Consider the following 19,318-nt stretch of genomic DNA (forward strand, 5'->3'; position numbering starts at 1 on the left):
CTTTCCTGCCTATGCAGGGGGTCGGACTCGATCTATTGAGGTCCCTTCCGGCCCTAACATCTATGAATCTATGAACAGGACGTGAAGGCAGCCTCCCTATATTACAAAAATACATTAAGACGTGGCAGAACAGAATAGAGGGTGCCCATTGGGCCAAATTGGCACGGTCAAGGGGCCTTAGGGGTAACACGGCCATCCTTAGGGACCCCATCTTGTGAGACCACCCCCTCAATATGATATGCACCATGTTTGTGGAGGGCAGAAAATAGCATGGGTCGGGCGAGGGGAGAGAAGAGGGAGAATATTTTGCCAAAGTCATGGCCAACTGTGTGACAGAGTGCTTCCTGGGATGCCACACTACCTGGACAGTCTGGATGAAGCAGCAGGAACTTCCTGGTGTGGCAGGACAGCAACAAGGCTAAGCAATAGACCCTTGCAAGGGCAGCGTTGAAACTGTTACTTGTCTACTGTAAGTAGTTCTTTATATAAGTTCCTGTAAATAATAGTGTTGTTCCCACAACACAAACCTTATCAAGATACTGTAGACTGTATGCAGCAGCTCACTCACCCTAAACAAGCTCAGTGAGCCTTCAACCCAAAAGTTATTGCTTCACCAGTGGCTGTGAAAGGGTTAATAATGGATTCTGTCCCTGCTGCCTGCTGTTCCAGGAAGAAGTGTCAGTCATTCTGGCAGCCATTTAAGCACAGTGTCTGCTTCCTTCTTTTCTTCCTTGCTTCTATCCCAGCAACAAAAAATCAGCTTGCCCATTTATGTCCTTCACTGCAATTTTAGAGGGCTGCTTTTTGGAGGGAAAGGTGTATGTGTGGTATTTGATTTTTTTTTTTGGTGGGATAGGAATCCCCAAGCCTTCCTTGGTCCTCAGAACCCTTGTCATATCAACACGTTGCTGTAGTTAACAGCATAACACACTTAAAATTTATTTCCAGAGTGAGAAAAGGGGATAAAACAGTTTTTTTTATGATTTGTTGTAATTCACAGATCTAAAAAAAAAAATCACATTCTAAATCTGTTTTTCCAGTGAACTTCTGTTCTAAATTTATGGTAGACAAATGGTAGACTAATTTTTAAAACACCTTACTACTATGCTAGAGAATTTCCTACATTGCCTGAGAACCTTTATAGCTGCTGATAAAAACTCTTTGTCATAAAGAAGGGGAGTTAAAATGTAACAACCAATGGCTTAAGTTTATATTATTTTTGTAGCATGTGACCTAAAGCCAGCAGTTTTTACTGGATTTTTTTCTCTTGTAAATAAATTCTATTAAGGCTGTTTCATTTCAGCAGTCAGTTTTGTGTCCCCTGTAGCACTCCCCCATCCAAGTACATTCCCAATTCCTACTGCCAAGTTAAAATGAAAATGCTCTTAGTTTAGAAATGATTGAGGTGGTTTGCTCTAATCAAATTAACCAGCCAAATGCTCCTTTCAAAGGTAACTGTCTACTCTGCAGCTGTATGCAATCTACCAAATCAAATGTGAAAAAAAATAGCAATAGAATTCTATCCGTACAGTACAGTGCTGGTTTCAAAGATGAAGAGAAACAAAAGCATCAGTACAGCTACAAATTATGTTCACAGAAAGCTCCTAGAAATATGCTGACTTAACATAATGTGAATAATGTATTGAAATTTCCATTATATAATTAGGTAATTTTGGGAAAGAGGGAATTTCCTAGAAGCATTAAATAGCATCCCTGAGTCATTCATCCTAGTGACCATATTTCAAACAGATACATTGAAAGATTAGATAAAACTTCACAGCACTGAAATGAAGAAAAATCATACAGATCTCTTCATTCTATATCTCACTTCCTTTCTGGCTCTGTGTCAAAACAGTTAACATTCTGCACTGACTAATACTGAGTTTGGACTTTCAAAAACTTCAATGATTCATTTAAATGTAGAATTTCTCTGTTAAATCATTAAATATGGGAAAGTCCTGCACTGATCTATTCGTAGTGGGATTATTTTTCAGTTCTCTTCACTAAAAACAAATGAGTTACAAGATTAACAAATTAGTGTGATGTTGAGCAGCTTCTAGTAAAGAACAGCATTCATACAAACGTTTTGCAAATAGTTTTAAACAGGTAGGAGTGCAAATTCATCCTAAGATGTCTATACATTTGCTTTGGGCTGGAGGAGGGGGCACTTTAATTAGAGTGGGTCTGAGTGCCACTGAAAATAAAGTGCACACAGTGTCACGTGTATTTAGCATCCTATGCTTCAAAATGGTGGCAGGGACGCTTTAACTAAAGCTCATTTGACACATCCTGCCACCATTTTGAAACACATGGATGCTAAATACACATGATGCAGAGGCTGCCAGAGTGTGCTAATTTTCACGCTCTAGCAGACTTGCAGCAGAGTCAATGAATCGAGTCTGCTTTGATGCAAGCTAATTAGCATGTGTTGAAGCAGAGGTCCATCACATGTATAGGTGCCCCTAAATGCAACTCCGCAGATAGCATCAAATTGGCATAAAGTTCTTTTAGTTTGGTGCCTGAAGTCATCACCTGATCATATACCTACACAGGCTCCTCTTTAGCAGAGAAAATCACCCTCTTCTAATATGGCAAAAAAACAACCAGCACACTTTTAAGCTTGATGTCACCGACTGTGTTACCTTTATTCTACTGAATAGTATCTTCCTACACACACAGTCCAGTTCATTCCAATAAAGACTGGTTGTGTAATAACATGTCACTCACCATGGGGTAGGGACAATGCAACTGGGCCTTATAAAAACAACAGCAATTTTTATTTAAAAGCATAAATTTGCAGGAATATTTTGATATTTAGTTTTCTAAAGACAGAACACACAATTGAGCAAATTAGCATAATTCAACAATATGGATAGAGTACAACAAATTGTATTTTTATGGCATAACTGTTATTCAGGAGGACAATACCAGTAAACCAATGATCATTTATGTTCTTACTGCATAAAGCTCTTTTCAGCAGAAAGCTCACACTAGAAAACTTTAAACAACACCACACCACTCTGCTTCAAAACTTACAAGCCAATATGAACTACAAACATCTTGCAGCTTAAATTCATACTGTTAAATAATCATACAATACTCATACAACCAGACTCAACCTCATGCAATTTCTGTGTATTCCTTTTGTGTTAGAAGTTTGTTTCTATAGCTGCCTGAATAAAATGTTTAAAAAGAATAGTACATCAGCACTGAAAACCAAATTGCTTTCATATGTGACAAAAAAACAGATTCTACTCACAGCTGCAATCGTCTTGGTACTGATACCAAGACACTTAATTAAAAGCTATATTAAAAATGTGCAGTGATTACATCAGTTCAATCAAAGAATTGCTAAACAGATACAGACAAATTATGCGAATAAAATGTTTCTGTATTTGTTGACAGCAAAGTTATTTTACTATATTACTCCATTTTGGATGTCAAAGTAATTATATTATTTATTTATAAAGTTATTTTTATATATTTAGAGGGGGGAAAAAACCCTCTAGAAATAGTTTCAATAGTGACAAAATGTTAATATAGCATTAACATCTCCCATTTGTACACTTCTTTTGTTATTTTTCCAATTACTGTGTTACCTACTGTCCCAATTCAGAAGAGTGGTGAGCATGTGTATATTTTAAAACCATCATGATCATCCCTATTCAGTAAAGCACTTAGATACATGCTAAACATTAAGCACACCAACCCCTATAGCTTATTTAGAGACCTCCATTTTTTTCCATTTCGATCAGTGGTTCCCAACCTCAGGTCATGACCCAAATGAGGGTCGCAGAGGCAACACTGGTGGCGCTGCACACAAAGGATGAGCCGTGCCAGGACCTCCCTTGCCCTCACCCCTAGGCCACTGCTGCTGTTGCACTCTGCTCCAAGCAGTGGGTCAAGCAAAAAAAGGTTGGGAAGTACTGATCTAAACACTGCTCCTTGAGATGAATTAGCCTCTTGCTTTAGCTTGCACCTTTCCACCTTCTACTGACTGTGAAATCTTCTCTTGAACCTTCCTTACCTATTAAACAGTGCATACTTTATAAATATACCGAGTGCTAACAAGCTAAGGGTCTAAAACTTAAATCCAGTATGAAAATATAGTATTGATTATACCATGTTTAGTAAAGCCAAAAGAAATTAAATTTCCTATAAACCATTTATCCTATCATATATTTAATTACAATATGCTGTCAAACAGCTTTCCTTTCAGTAACTTTTTGAAGAACAACTTAAATCACCTGTCTTGCATATAAAACGGATTCTCTGTCCACACTGTTCAGCTTCTCTTCTTTCTTTTCTTTCCTAGAAAAGCTAGATCATGGTTTACCATTTCTTGTCTTTCCCCTCTCTCATTCTCCAAAGTTTTTTACCTCAGCTTTTCCACACTGTTGTCTCTATTTCCATTACTCTGCTTTCTGACTCGCATTGTACCTTTACTTGTCTTGCCAAAATGTCTCCCATAATACAGATCCCTTTACTCGCTCATCCAAGCTGCTTGCAGATTTTAAAAAAAGTCAAACCAAACCAAAACAGCACTTTACTTTAAACTCAGCACATTACCTCACTAAGCCCAGTGCATTCCCAGAGGAGGCAGGGCGTTAGTTGGACCCGGCTAACCCAACGTCTGTATAGATCAGGTGTTTTAGTGGGTTTTTTTGGCACTTTTATCTAATAACTGATTGAATCCACTTTAGATAAAACCACCCAAAGCCCTGCTAAAGCACCCAATCTATACAGATGCTGCAGAGCCAGGTCAAAGTAATGTACTACTTCTTCTGGTAAAGCACATTTTTGTTGTTGTTTTGGGGTTGTTTTTTTTTCTTTTTTAATGTCTGCAAGCAGTTCCAGTCTTTCTTCCTCTAGCTCCTCCCATGCACTTGCTGTCATACTCATATGTACATTTCCTAAATCCCCATCCTCTTACATATAAGGGATAGGAAATTCTGCAAGAAGCCTAAAAATCTATAAGCCAAAAGACTAAACCTAATAACAAAAGACTGATAGAACCATTTACTATCTAACGACAACTCCAGGTGAGAAGCCAATATATCCCATTAAAGGGAATGATTTTGAGCATCCAAACAAGATGCTGCCCTTTTCAGAGTCTGGATATCCTCTACAACTGCTCTGAATGTGACAGCACCCCTGCTTGAAAATCACTATTGTACTGCCTTAACTTACCTCAGTGGTCCCCCCTACCACGTGTCGCTGCCTCCAAATAAAGCTGCCCTGTGCATCTTATGTGCAGCCACCCCAGGAAGGGCTACAACATGTGTGCATGGTCTCCTGCCTCACTAGGTTTCTCTGATAACCGTAATGTAGGGAGGAGAGCTGATTTGTGCTACAGCCCTTCCCAGTCTGACCCTGCAAAGCATCTCTCAAAAACAGGGGCAAGGGACAGGCGAAACTGTCCCGTGTGCCTCTATTTTAAGGAGGACTATGGGCAGGGCAGATCAAGAAAGACTGCAGCACAGTCAGCTCTCCTGCCTGCTTTACATTTATCAGAGAACTCTAATGAAGGAAGAGCACGTGCTCATGCCACAGCCCTGTGCCTGCGGCCGTTTTACCTAGCTGTTGCCACAGTACCCTTGAGAGGCTTTCATGACACCCCCATTGAGAATCACTGATCTAGTAGACACCTAGCAAATCTGAAGCCACCAATGCATAGTGCTCTCCAATTGCTGAAGAAACAATTGATCGCACTGCACTCTCTATTATATTCTCCACCACAAATATGCCTGGAAGTCATAAGGATGACCACAATCACTGCTATTCTTTCCTGCTGCTGAGGTGGAATATGTTGTTCTGTTTTTTTCTCAAACCTCTCTTTTGAGTTCTTCTTCCCATTAAAGGCAGACAAGGTTCCTTGGGTGAATTTGATATCTTTTATTAGACCAACCCAAATGGTTGGAGAATAGTTATTAAGCAAGCTTTCGGGTTCAAAAACCCTTCGTCAGGCTAAGGAAGCTTCAGCAGTTGGTGTGTGCTCTTCCTGGATGGAATGACTTTTCCAAAGCACCAAAGTGAAACTAACAGTAATTTCTGTCTATTTCACTGCTGGTAACAGAATTAAAAAACTGACAAGCCCCTTTCTTCATTCTGCGGCAGTTTAGGAAACTATGAGCAGCAGCAAGGGGACAGAATCCTTCAGACACTACCAAACCCCCCCCCCAAAACTGGCTGCAAACTTGCAGAAGGAAAACAGCGCTTTATATAAGGCTAAAAACCTGGTTGACCCATAAGTGATCTTGTGGCCGGTTATCTAGGTCAGCAGTGAGCCATGTGGAAAGCATCAGAGTGTGGTGAGCAGCACAAAGGGCCGTGTGCAGAGGATGTATAAAATGGAGCTTTTCCACCCGGAGTAGGTGTGTGTGAGTGAGTGAGAGGGCGGACGGATGGGTGTGTTCTATTCCCTAGTGTGTCTGTGAGCCTGAGAGGTGGTATAGGCATGTGTGTAAACCTAAGTTAGAAAAAGGACGAGAAGAAGTGCGTCTTGAAGGTCAAAGCCTGTGAGGTAGATGTTTGGAGACCGGATGAATCCTGGAGGCTGAGAAGGAGACATCATCGAGCAGGAATCTGTGTTAAAATTGCTGCTGGCCTGTCTTGTCTTACTACAGTCTTGCGATTCCACAGTTCCTGAGGTGATTATCACCCCTTTCCTCCCTTCTGTTATATGTATGTGTACCCTGTTTATCATGTAATGTATATTAGTAGTAATAGGTGTAAATAACAGGTATACGTTTTGATAGGTGATTATAGGACAGAGGTTGTTATTATGGAATTGTTGTTAATAAACAGTTTATTCCTTGAACTTCAATTTGTGTATGTTGTTCTTCAGTTAGTTCGGGGTCCGGGTATCTGTATGATAGATGCCAGAGCCTGGGTCCACCCTCTGGCTCTGTCCCGTCCATCATCTGGGGCGGATGATTCACTAGAACATTTAAGTTTAAATTTATTTGGCCTGTTAACCTTGAAGGTATAACATGGCTGATCTTCACCAATGAAGAAGTCAGAAACATCTTTTTAGTGAAAGGTTAGCTTCTACCAAACAACACTCAGTCAGGAACATACTTGCATGAGGTACCAGGAGTTTCCATGCCCTGTACTACTCATTCCATATTCCACCAGATTCTGTGTTCCGATACAACTTTATCTTCTCCTGCTTGTGATGGAGCCCACCAGAACTTACTCATCATTTACACCACGAGTAAACAATCAACACAGATAAGTAAACTAGGTGAGCAACCGTGATCTCCCTAAACGTTATCCTCTAAGCTTCAAGAGTTCCCAACTAACATAGACAGATTATTCATTAAGTGGGGACATTACAAACTGTCTTCAGCAAACTTTAAGTCTTTTTCAAATACCAGTCTTCTCCATATCCCCTTCAATATTGCTCTCATTGTTTTCCAAACTCATCCTTGCCCTCTGACTTTAGAGGTACCAATTTTTCCATTTGCTCATTCTCCCTTTTCAACCATACTCTCTGCTCTCATAGATGTCGGAAGGGACCTAAGTAGATCTTCAAGTCTGATCCCCTGCCCTGGGCAGGAGAGAATACTGTACTCATATGACCCCAGCTAGGTAGTTATCAAGCCTCCTCTTAAAGACCCCCAAGGTAGGAGCCAGCACCACTCCCCTCTCCAGCTTTCAAAACTGTACAGAGATGGGGAATGTTGCTTCTGCCCTATTAATCTAGAACCTTCTCTCTCTCTCTCTCTCTCTCCAAGCCATATCTTGTCTAAGTACCATCCTGTTTTTCTTGGTATAAAACTACGTCTAAATCACACTGCACTTCTTCTTTTCTGGATTTCAGCTACCCTGTCTTCCCTAACTGAAGATTGTGCCATAAAAATTACTATTACCATGACTGCTTTAACGTTTACATCTTTCTTCTTTTTTTACTTCATGTTATATACTAGTTTACCCTTTCTGCCTATATAAGAATTGCTGCACCTAAAATGTAAAAATAAATAAATTAAAAAATTAAGTTCTCTCTCAAGTGGCTTGTAGTGCATCATATAAAGAGCACTTTATAAAAATAAACTGCATTGCATGGTGTGGACCTGTAAGAATGATGTCACACACTAAAAGTTGCAACATTAGCTTAGCAGTAAAAGGAAGCAAGGAAGGAAATAGAATTCACTGGAGACTACCACCCCCTAAAATAGAAATGTTTCACTTTAAAGGATGGAACTTCTCAATTACTTTGGTAGACCTGTCCTTTAAACTTATTAAACAGCACAGTAATAAAGCCCCCCCAAATGTTAAAGCAAACAAACATCTACTCAGTTTTAAAATTCTTCTCCCAACTTGTGTGATCACAGGTAAAAAGTAATTAGACAAACAGAAACAAGCAATCTAATGGGAAGTACTAGACCACTGAACACTTCTGGAAAGAGGAACTCATAATATTCTGGGAAACGGGCAAGAGATAGTCTTTATAGAGCATAGTTTTGCAAAAATTTTAACATTGTACTTTTATATCCCAAACGATGGAAATATTTAAAAACTCTAAAAGACTTACTACTGTGTTTACTTCACTCCAAGATGAAGTTTTCCCCCTAATCCACATGGGGAGGTCTTGTCTTAGACCTGAGTACCAGCCTGGGGCAGTTGGTAGTTTAACTCTGGGCTTTGGCCCTGGGCTGAAGCTGGAGAGGAGTTGCAGCTTGCCCCAGGCTGGAATGGTTCATTTGGTGGGGAAGGGAGCATGTGGCTTGGGTAAACACAGAAGAGACCCCAGGGCATGCAGAAACCTGCCCCTTGTCTCCTGTGTTTGTGCCTGCTCCCTCGATCCCTGCTCTCCCCTCTACCTGCCCCCACCACCTCCTACTCCTCCAACTTCCCCCTCACCCCTTACCTTTTATTCCAGCTCTGTCTCTCCAGCCCTAACTGATCAGTGCTGGTAATGCGAATTCCTGGCCAGGTAGAGCCACTGCTGCTGCTGACTACCCCAATCCGGAGCAGAGCAGCAGCAGAAGGTAAGAGGGGGAGGGAGGCTGGCAGGAAGTGAAGGGGGGCAAGCATAGAGGGGATCAGGGGGTGGAGCAGGTTAAAAGGGGGGAGACAGTGTGTGGTGGAGGCAGGAAGAAGGTGAGGGCAGGAATGAGTACACCAGAGGGGTGGCAGTGGGGAGCAGGGGGTGGTGGGGCAGTTACAGCAGTGGGGCTGGGAACAAATTTAGGACGACCCCCCCCCCCATAATTATATTCTATAAACTGAAGATTATAACAGTTATAATTTTCCATGTATAGAATCTAATTATTGGTGGGGGGAAGGGGTGTCTTAAAATACAAAATCATCTTGGATTAGGGTAAATATATTATACCTGCACAGTTTTGCAAAGACTAATATTTGCTCAGAGCCTCTATGTTTCAGGGAGATGTTGAATAATACAGTGCCAACAACTACTAGATCATCAGGTAGTTGTCAATGATCCCAGCCACATGTTTTGTGAGAGAAATGAGGTTTCTGAAAGGGTACTGAATGCCTCTATATACCTTTTTATAAGTAAAAAGCTACCTCAGTCCTCAAGTGAACTGATAATCAAACTCAGTCTGTTGCTGCAGAAGGTAGAAGCTGGCAGAATTTTGACAAGTCTCTTTGTAACAGGAACAAAGGTCAGATCTCCCAATTCTAATCAGTGTTTGTCTACTTGAAGATTTAAGATCTATTAACTCCTTCCCAGAACAAGTTCTCAGAAAAAATTAAGTGCCAAAAAACAAACAAACAAAACCCCAAAACTATCTGAAAGTGTGTTCTGTTTGTTTAAGGACTTAGACCGTTCTAAATAAATAGTTAAATCTATCTGTCTTAAAAACAAAATATATGAAATTGCAGTATTCTGTTTTGCAGACATGATTCAACATGAGTACATGCTTTGAATGCATTTCCTGGGTGATGTCCTGGGGCAGGGCACCTTTGGTGCCTGCCACTTTAAGGGCAAAAAACAGGCAGCAGCCAGGTGCCTGATGAGGGCAGCCATTTTGGACCCAGGGGTATAAGCTGGGCTGCAGTGGGCTGCAGTTTGCTGCAGGAGGAAGGAGGTAACATCAGGCTGAGAGGCTGCTCCGGCCATAGTTGGGAGGTAAGGGTAAGGGTAGGAGTGGAGGTGACTCTGTCCTGGGTAAGATGTAAAACTGCACCTTGCTGGGGAAGGGTGGTCTGGTGGGGCTCCTAGTGACATGGGAGCCCCCAGGAAATGCCAAGCCAATTACCTCCCCAATGACAGGTGGGTTGGGGTGCCTTATAACCCCAGCCCCACATCCTTGGTGGTGTTCTAACAAGCAGGGGGAGCCCAGGCTCGTTAAGGAGACCTGAGGCAGAGCGCAGGCCAGAGGAGGGATCTGGGGCCACATTCAGGGCTGTAGAGATGAGTTACAACTCTGTGCCCAGTTTGCTTCAGCCATAAGCTGGAGAAGTAACACACAGAGCAACATCTGGGAGGCACGGGACCCATGGAGGGGAGGTCAAAGCGGGTATTAAGGCCCTTATCAGCAGGGCACGTAATGGGTAGCCTCCTGCCTTAGTAATAACTCTTACATTTTTCCATCAAGGTGTGGCAGACGAGCGAAGCAGGGTGTTATCCCAGGAGCAGGGCGGCTGGCAGAGACCTGACAAGAAGGCCACCCTGTTACATGCCCCTCTAACTAAGTAAAACTAATAATCTGACTGATAGTAGAAAGGATATAAAGTGAACATTGTAATGAGCTGAATTTAACTGTACAATTTTAAGAAAAAATTCTACAGATACATTACAGCAGGGAATACTCCCAGTTTTATATGCAGGAATTTCCTGAATCTAATCTGTCATTTATTCCTGGCAATGTCTGTCCTTTGTCTACATATATTTCATTTTTTTCTCAAAAAGAGCAGCAGTAAATTACCTAAGTGCCAGACCATTTGTGCCAGATTTAACTACTGTATACATTACGTATTAATGAAGCATTTCATCCGAACATTTGGCTAGAGGGGCAACTTAATTATCGTACCAGTTGTGTCTAAAAAGTCCTAATACTCAAAACATTACCTAAAACACTATTTTCAAACAATGCATAGTAACAATCACTTGTGTAGACTGTTTTCTTATTAAACGTACAATAAAATAGAATGAAATGTCTGGGCTTAGAGGATCTTCCATACAAGCAATAACATTTTAAACAAAAGCAGACAATCCCTCTATAATACTTCATTTGTAACTTTCTAATGTCCAGTTTCTCTAGTTTTATGGCATCTATGCTTAGTCCTGCAATCCTTCTTCCCTTTAAAGTCAGTGGGAGTTCTCAATGCCCAAGGATTATAATGAAATAATAAGTGAGAGGCAGTACCATGCCTTTTATGTTTAGTTATAAACTCTCTGTCTATAAGTAAAAAGCTACCTCAGTCCTCAAGTGAACTGATAATCAAACTCAGTCTGTTGCTGGAGAAGTGATTTTCATGTCACACATTCAGTGCTTCACTGAAAGGCTATCAAGATCTACCGGATCAGAAATAATGTAAATCTAAACTCAAATACTTAGCAAAAAGTAGCAAGAGAAAACAGGCAAAATATTTCATTTAATTTTAGTCCTTTTGTTCATAAGTGAAATCCAATTTAACATTGTTGCACAACATCATAATCTTTTCTCTTTCCACTGCCATATCCAAGTAGCCAGCTTTAGCCCAAAGGGTTTTTTAGGAGCTAGAGAAAAGAATCCAAGGCCACTGTAGCAATCGTGAGGCCACAGGAGTCCTTGTCACTCCTATATCTTTGCTCCATGGAGGTCAGTAACTGTTGAACTGATGCAGTTACAGACCCATTCACCAGGCACCTGGTATTCTTTTCACACAACCATTTTTCATCCTCCTAAATACCCCTACATGATGACATGAAAGAATCTTTTGCTGAGCTAGTCTTTGAGAACCCTTCTGTGTTCAACCCAACTCTTGTCATTTCAGTAAAGCAGAACCAAATCAGTTCATCTGGGCCTATGGTATTTTGAAGATACAGAAGAAGATAGAAGATTAGCTATTAACTGACAGTACTGTATCACTTGAGTGTGTGCTGACTTATATTGACTGAGCAAGCATCCTGAAACAAGTTTGTTCAGCAGCACTAATCATATGCTGCTCATTTATTTGTAGTTTGACTAAATTTTTACTCAAGAAGTCATTATGAGCTTACAGTGAGCAAAACTCAGAGTTCACACATCTCATTACTCAGTTTCTCCCTCATATTTGCATTTCTCACTTATATGCTTCAGAGAACATTTGTAACATTTTGAAAGGCTGAATTTCCCCTTTCATAACAATATTTAATTTTTAATGTTTTAATTTTTATTCTAGAGCTCTGATGATTATGCAGCTTTTAATCCACCATTTAGACACTGTTTCATTATCTTTTTTCACTAAATACGTTTTCAGTTTCTAGAATAGTTATTCATATAATGAACATTTTAGTGCATCGAATACACTTAATAACTTAGTGTATATAGCTCAGGTGAGTAAAACTGCAGATCTTGTGCATTATTTCCTTTTCTGGGTATATTCACACAGTAAAAAGTAACCCTTTAATCCCAAGAAATTACAAAATTTTCTACTGTACTTCATAAAGCAATTGAGGTATTTGAATATTTGCTTCTGCCTATACAAACACATGTGTTTTTATAAAAATGAAATGATTTCAAATACTCTAAAAAGCTACTTCAAATTCACCTGCTCTAAAGACAACAATAAAGACAAAAGCAGTAGGTTTTGAAATTGAATCCTTCTCCATCATTGCAGACATACTCCTTGAATTTGCTATTTATTTTTCTCTCGTGTACATGGAAAGAGGGTTCAGGAGAGATGCCAAACACCTTGGTACATAATGATCTAACCTGTTGCATCTGAAACAATGATTATAGCAACTGCTACAGGCTTCAGCACAGCATAACCTATGTACTAGAACTTGCTTCCTGAGAGATTTCTATTGAAACTACATGGTCAAAATCACTTGGGGGTTTACTTTGTTACTTAGAGACATTCAATTTTTGTTTGATCTTATAAAAATTGTCTTAATACTTCTAAAATGCTATATACAGGACACATCGAATCTAAATCTAAGCAACACAACTCTGTATTTGCATGGCCTCTTTTTGTTTAAAAACAGTGGCTCTGGGAGAAAAGAATACAGACATTTTGTTCTGATTTTGCTGGATTTGATGTCTTCAGGAAAACAGGAGACTTGGGCATAGATCCATCCCCTCTATATGGAAAGACTGCAGAGATAAATGTCACAGGTACTATACCTATTTAAAAACCTTAGTATTTTCATTCAAATCTGTTTCATTTAAAAAACAGCGGTCAAAAGTTTAAAATTGGAGGCATTTAATTCTAACCTTCAATTTATGTTTCGCCACTTAAATAAGTGGCTTGAATTTCAGAAGTTCTGAGCACTTGACTATTGCTACCACTAGTGCCAATGAATAAAGAAGTGTGTTTGCACCTCTGTAAATCAAGCTACTTGTTTTAATACCCAAATATCACTATGGTGCCCAATCTGAACACCCACATTGGAAAATTTTATAGATGACATTTCTAGTCTTCTGCCTTTCAAGGTGGGAGTCAACAAATTGTTACTAACCAAACAATGGACACTGCAATGGAAAGATATAAGCTTCATTCTGCCTTCTTCTTCCCAAAGCTAACCTCCATTAAGTCTCTGTTTGGAAAGCTAGTTGGGACCTAAATGAAACTAAACAATTCCAGTGAAATGTTAAAGATTGTTGTTATTATTATTATTATTATTATTAATAATAATAATGATTATGATAAAATAATGTGTTTCTGCTCAGTCTCCTCCCATTAATCCTTTTTTTAGAATATAAATTCTTTGCCTCCCTAGTTCTGGGAGTAATAAAATTATCCTGCCACCTCATTCTGAAAAGGAAGAAAATGAAGATTTCTCCTTCTATTTACCCAAACCTTTTAAATATTATTCCCAGTCTCCTGTCGTGCCTACTGTAAGGAACTTCAACTCAGAATCTAAAATTGGCACATGGATCACTGCTACAAGACAGCCTGAAAGTCACATGGGAGCTTCACAGAGTTAGAAGAGATTTGGATATTACAAAGCTTTGATCTATCTTCCCCTTGCTGTCAAATGCTGCATTATTTGAACTGCTTCAAAAGTACTGGAAGGGCCTTTGTTACTGTTGCATTATCACCTGAATACCAGACAGGTTAATTTTCATATGTAAGTATGTAAGAGGGAAAAAATATTGTATTAATAATAATCCATGCACGATACCAGAGATATTGAATAAATTATCTAGCTCTAAAGAATTTTCCAAACTTTCTGCTGCCTCAGTTACCCCTGAAATCATGCAATAAGTTAAACTAGAAAATTAGTTAATTGTATATTAACTGTGTAGTAAGAGTGACAGCTGTAAATAGATGTATATGACAATGATAATAGGGAACCAGAAGGAAACAAGGATACAATAATGGATATCACCTCATCTGAGGTTGAGGGAAAACTTAGATTGCTTTCTATGACAAAAATGTCAGGGCACAGGTAACCGACATCCCCAGCTTAAAGAACTGGAATATGAAATACAATATCCTGAAGCAGGGATCATCAATGAATCTGTCAGGTAGTCCCCCTTGACTGAACAAGAGCAAATATAGTGCCTATGTCCAAAAAAGGAAAAAAAAACTACGACCCAGTTAACTGCCAACTGATCAATTTGACTTTAACCTCACCAGTGTTAACACCAGTGAGGTTTCTGGAAGAACTATGTGCACTTACAAATTTATGAATGACAATATACTAATAGATACTACCAATACAGAGAAAGACTAATCAACCTTCCTTTATGATGAACCTTATGGCATGGAGTAACAGAAACAGCACGAAACTTAATAGTGCAAAGTGCAGTCATGCACTTAGGGAGGATGCCAAAAACTTCTGCTGTAAGACAGAGACAACAGAAGATGAGAAAGATGTACTGGCTGATCATCACATAGCCTGATCAGCAAGTGTGATGTGGCTGTGGAAAAGGCTAATTCAATCCTTGGGCGCATTAGGCAGCATATTTCCAAAAGAGACCATGAAACATGAGAACCACAGTACAAGGCATTGGTAAGCCCACATTAAGAATAGTGTATACAGCTCTGGTTAGTTATGTTTAAAAAAGATTAATTGAAATTAGAACAGGTATAAAGAAAGGTCATAAAGAGAAGTTTAAAAGAATATGATTATTCCTTCTAACTGTATTTTTGAGGTGAGTATCAGAGTGGAAAAGAGCTATTTAAGTTAAAGAAAAACATAGCACAAAATCAAATGGATAAAAACTGGTCACATAAACTTTTGACATTTAAACTGGGAATCAGAAGAAGGTATAAAATCATTTGAGGGGTAATGGTCTTCTGGAATGGCCTTCCAAGAAAAAAAAAAACCAATGGGGGCAAGGAACATGAACTGTGTCAAGATGAAGACTGATAAGTTTATGGAAAGAACAAAATCATAAGGGGGATATTCTTCAGGTAATATTCTAGTATAGCATATGAGAATCTGAGTACTTCATATCCCCATAAAAGGGCTAAATGTAAATTTAAGTGTGCGCGCGCGTGCATAGGGGCCAGGAAGAAATTTTTCTCATGAATGAATTACGGGTTTCAGGGGTTTTGTTTTTCCACTTTCCTCTAAGCCCCAGAACTTTGGCAAGTCAGAGGTCAGAGTTTGACTGTGCTGCACTGCTGCTCCAAAGCAGAATATAAGAGCTCCTCCTGTTTCTAACTGTTAACTAAAGCTTGCTTGCTCAATGTTACTGTTCACCAAATTTGGGGGCAGGAAAGAATTATCCCCAGGGCAGACTGGCATGGATCATGTGACTTTTTGCCTTTTTCTAGAATGCTTGCTGCTCTTCCTGGGATCTTTTTAACATATTCTAAACCAAGTGTGGCCACCTGTGACATGCATGCTGCAGGTGGCAAGGGTGGCCTCTCTGTGTGGCATGAGGTAGGTAGGTCGGAGAGGGAGCAGGCAGCAAAGCACCAGATAGGGCAGGGAGCAGAATGCAGGGGAGCAGATGAGGCAGAGGAAAGAGATCCAAGTAGCGCTCAGAGAGGGTGCAGGGCTAATTTGTGGCACGTGTCAAAAAGGTTAGCTCCCACTGTTCTAGCCTAACTAATTTCCTGCCATTGCACTAGGCAACGCACTGTTTGTGCCCTTCTCTCCTTTGCTTTTTATCTGTGGTATCTTGGATGTAGTGATACTTTTTATAGAGTGTTTTGTGGTCATGGTGTGCAAGAGGGGCTGAAGTCGACATTCTTGTGGACTTGGATAAATGGTTGCCTGCAAATGCAGGGGACCAGAGTAGATGGTCCACGAGGTCCCTTCCAGTCCTATTTTCCTATGTTCCTATGACATTTCCCTACATTTCCCAATGTTCCACAAAGGCTCCTACAAAAATTTCCCTCTGTACAATCATGACATTTTCCAGCTTTCCTGGACACAACCTGCAAGGTTCAGTAAGCCATTAAAATACTGAACTGGTACTAGATATTATAACAGGTCAGCGCCACTATTTACAGGGATCTGTTCAAGAACTCAGGTCAGGTATTCAGTATGCACAGTCTTGTAAGAATATAAAGAAAAGTCTTGTATCCTCTCTTTATATTTGGATGCAGGGCCTGCAACTTGTACTTCTGTATCTTTTGATAGCTCAATCATCAACATTTTGTGCAATTAGTCATAAAAAATAACACTCAACTCAAGGCAGGCACAACAGGAGGTAAGTGGGGTGGGGACAGGCAGCAGGGGGCAAGGTGACTGCTTTGCTCACTGCCTGCCCCCTACCCCATTACTACCCCCTCTACTGCCTCCCCAACTGTCTGTCTCCTACCACCTACCCCGTTACAGCCCCCCCCATCAACATTTTCCCCCACCACCTGCAGTAGTGGGGCTTGGACAAATTTAAGATGATGCTCCAATAATTAGATTCTATACACAGAAAATTATAACAAATTTATAACAATTTATGTGTGTAGAATCTAAGAATTGGGTGGGTTGCCTTGTATTTGAGTAAATCTGGTACATTTCTGCCAACATTACAATATCCACTCCCATTTTTATAATGAATAGGGCAGCAAAAATCTGTTCCATTGGGAAGAGCTGATCCCCAAGACAAAAGAACTGCTCCCTTTTCCTTCTTCCTGCTTATGCCTAAGGAATACAGTGTTTATATGGTTCCTTGCCTATTCACTCAAATACTTAAATAACACATCTATACCTCTGGAAATGGGCATTTATATGTGGGGGAGACAGAGCAAAAGGATGAGGTGAGGTCTGGCAAGCTAAACCTTCTGCAATATTTCATGTACTCAATCTAATACTCCATAAATTCACCCAAACTGGCACCCACTCCATCCATGAACCCAAAGTTTTGTCTGCCCAATTAACATAGCAAATCTAGAACCAGCCAAGTTTCCTACTCCAGCTCCTCACCTGACCACATTGGGGTGCTCAAAGGTCTCCAGGTGCCTCAGTACTGCCACCTCACGGATGGTGGAGAGCGGCATCCCCTCCTCGCTTGTCTGCACCCGTACCCGCTTCAACGCTACAAAACGACCTCCATTCTTCAAGTCTCGGGCCTTGAATACCTTCCCATAGGCTCCTTCGCCAATCTCAGCCACACATTCATACTGCTGGTCAGTCAGGTTCGTGCTGTCCTTATCCATGCTGGCACAGCTTCTCCTTCTGTCCCTGAAGTCTCAGATGTACTGCTGAACTGGCTGTTGCCTGCAAACTAGGACTTCGATGGCACTGACACAGCCCCACAAAAAGTGTATGCAGAGCTGCTACTACTAGAGGAACAAGTCGAATGGTCTCCCTCCTTGCTCCCCTCTCCTGCTTCAGTACAATCCTCAATGTGCCTTCTTTCTTGGCAGTTCTTCAGCAATTATCGTACGGCCTTTGGGATCATTGTCTGTGTAAAGTCAATATGATCTAAAATACAAAAACAAAGCAAGAGAGGTTCATTTGTGCTGGGTTGCCTCCCTTCCAGCCCACAACATGCACATTTCACTTCACCATTACTTTGTATGGTTTAATAATTGTGAAGAAATAAACTACTGTGCGCTATTGGATTAGATGGGTATATACAAAACATAATATGCAGAGGAGTGAGGATATGTGGAACACAGTAGGACTATAGATGTATAAATGACATTATAGGTTAAGGTGTAAGCACAACACTGTGTGGTTAATATGGTTTGCACATAGTATTACGATAGGGCTAAGTGGATCAGTTGTATGCTTTGGATTATACTGAACACCAGACAATGGGATACACACCACTTTATGATAGACAGGATGCATAGCAGAGCATGCATGATTGGGATTTACGATCAAGAGTGTACAATTTACAAGTCTGCTGAACATCTTATGGTGCAATGTTTGGGCTATACCCAGCAATTTATTATCAACTACCTATTTGAACTAAGATAGCATTTCAAAGACCTTATCTCAGATCTATTTCCCTGTGTGCCAGGCAGTAGTCAAATATATAACAAGAGCCAGTTCCTGCCTTGAAGTGCCTGAGAGAGGAAAAATATGGCCATGAGCATATATTGCTGAGTATTTTGTGATGAGGTGTTTCCTACAATATGTAATCTTAATAATTGTGATCAGGTAAATGCAAACAGCAGTGCAAGCATTTTCAATACTGTAAGACTGATTAGTGGGATTGTGCTGAGCACCGTGTGACCGGACAGATGAGGGGAGCTAGCCTTGAGTACCAGCCTGGTCAACAACGACTGCCTGGAAAGCACCTTCTTCACCCACCTGCTGCATGACCTTTGGCAAGTCCTCTCCCCTCTCTGTCTCCCCTCTCACCCCCCTGTGCGACGGGTGCAGCCAGAGAGGTAGTCAACTCTCTCGGGCCACTACCAAACTTACACAAAAGGGAACTGATCTCAAGCCTGGGGTTGTCTGAAGTAGTATTTGAATTCATAACAGCATCCCTGCCTGGCCAGCGAGGCTGGAGAGAAGAGCTGACTTTATACCGTTGTGCTCTTCCAACTTCAGGGTGCCGCGAACAACCCCTGACCTCTGCCAACCTGTTGGCGGCTCCCTCCTGCAGCCCGTTAAAGGCAAGGCCTGTGCCTCGCTGCCATGTTACCTGCCTTGCCCTTTGCTGCAGCACACCCCCTTTTCTGCGGGCAACCGAGAGCCCTTCTCTGCACCCACGGGGAAGGCAGGGCCCTGAGCGGCTGGTGCGGGGCACCAGGTCCAACACCTCAGCGCTGTGGTGGGGCAGTTTGGGGAGGAGGAAGGGAGCAG

At 40.9% G+C, this 19,318-nt stretch overlaps 1 protein-coding gene across 8 annotated transcripts in view; it reads right to left on the bottom strand.

Annotated features, from left to right (window-relative positions):
* CDK6 (cyclin dependent kinase 6) overlaps positions 1 to 19,137 on the bottom strand; it is a 207,790-nt gene extending 188,653 nt beyond the window's left edge. For 5 of the 8 annotated variants that reach the window (XR_003091658.1, XM_025191082.1, XM_025191085.1 and 2 more), the window contains exons 1-2: positions 18,821 to 18,953; positions 17,483 to 17,983 (exon numbers count right to left, since the gene is read on the bottom strand). Coding sequence is in view for 6 of the 8 variants with exons in the window: in XM_025191082.1 (XP_025046867.1) it covers positions 17,483 to 17,715 (233 nt within the window). In the remaining 2 variants the exon portion in view is untranslated. Of the gene's footprint in view, positions 1 to 17,482; positions 17,984 to 18,820 lie in introns of all 8 variants that reach the window. The other 3 variants (XR_003091657.1, XM_006034954.3, XM_025191084.1) reach the window with 2 other exon arrangements.
* Positions 19,138 to 19,318: the final 181 nt, after the last annotated feature.

The sequence above is a fragment of the Alligator sinensis genome, unplaced genomic scaffold (genome assembly GCF_000455745.1).
Source record: "Alligator sinensis unplaced genomic scaffold, ASM45574v1 scaffold1011_1, whole genome shotgun sequence".
Lineage (NCBI taxonomy): Eukaryota > Metazoa > Chordata > Crocodylia > Alligatoridae > Alligator > Alligator sinensis.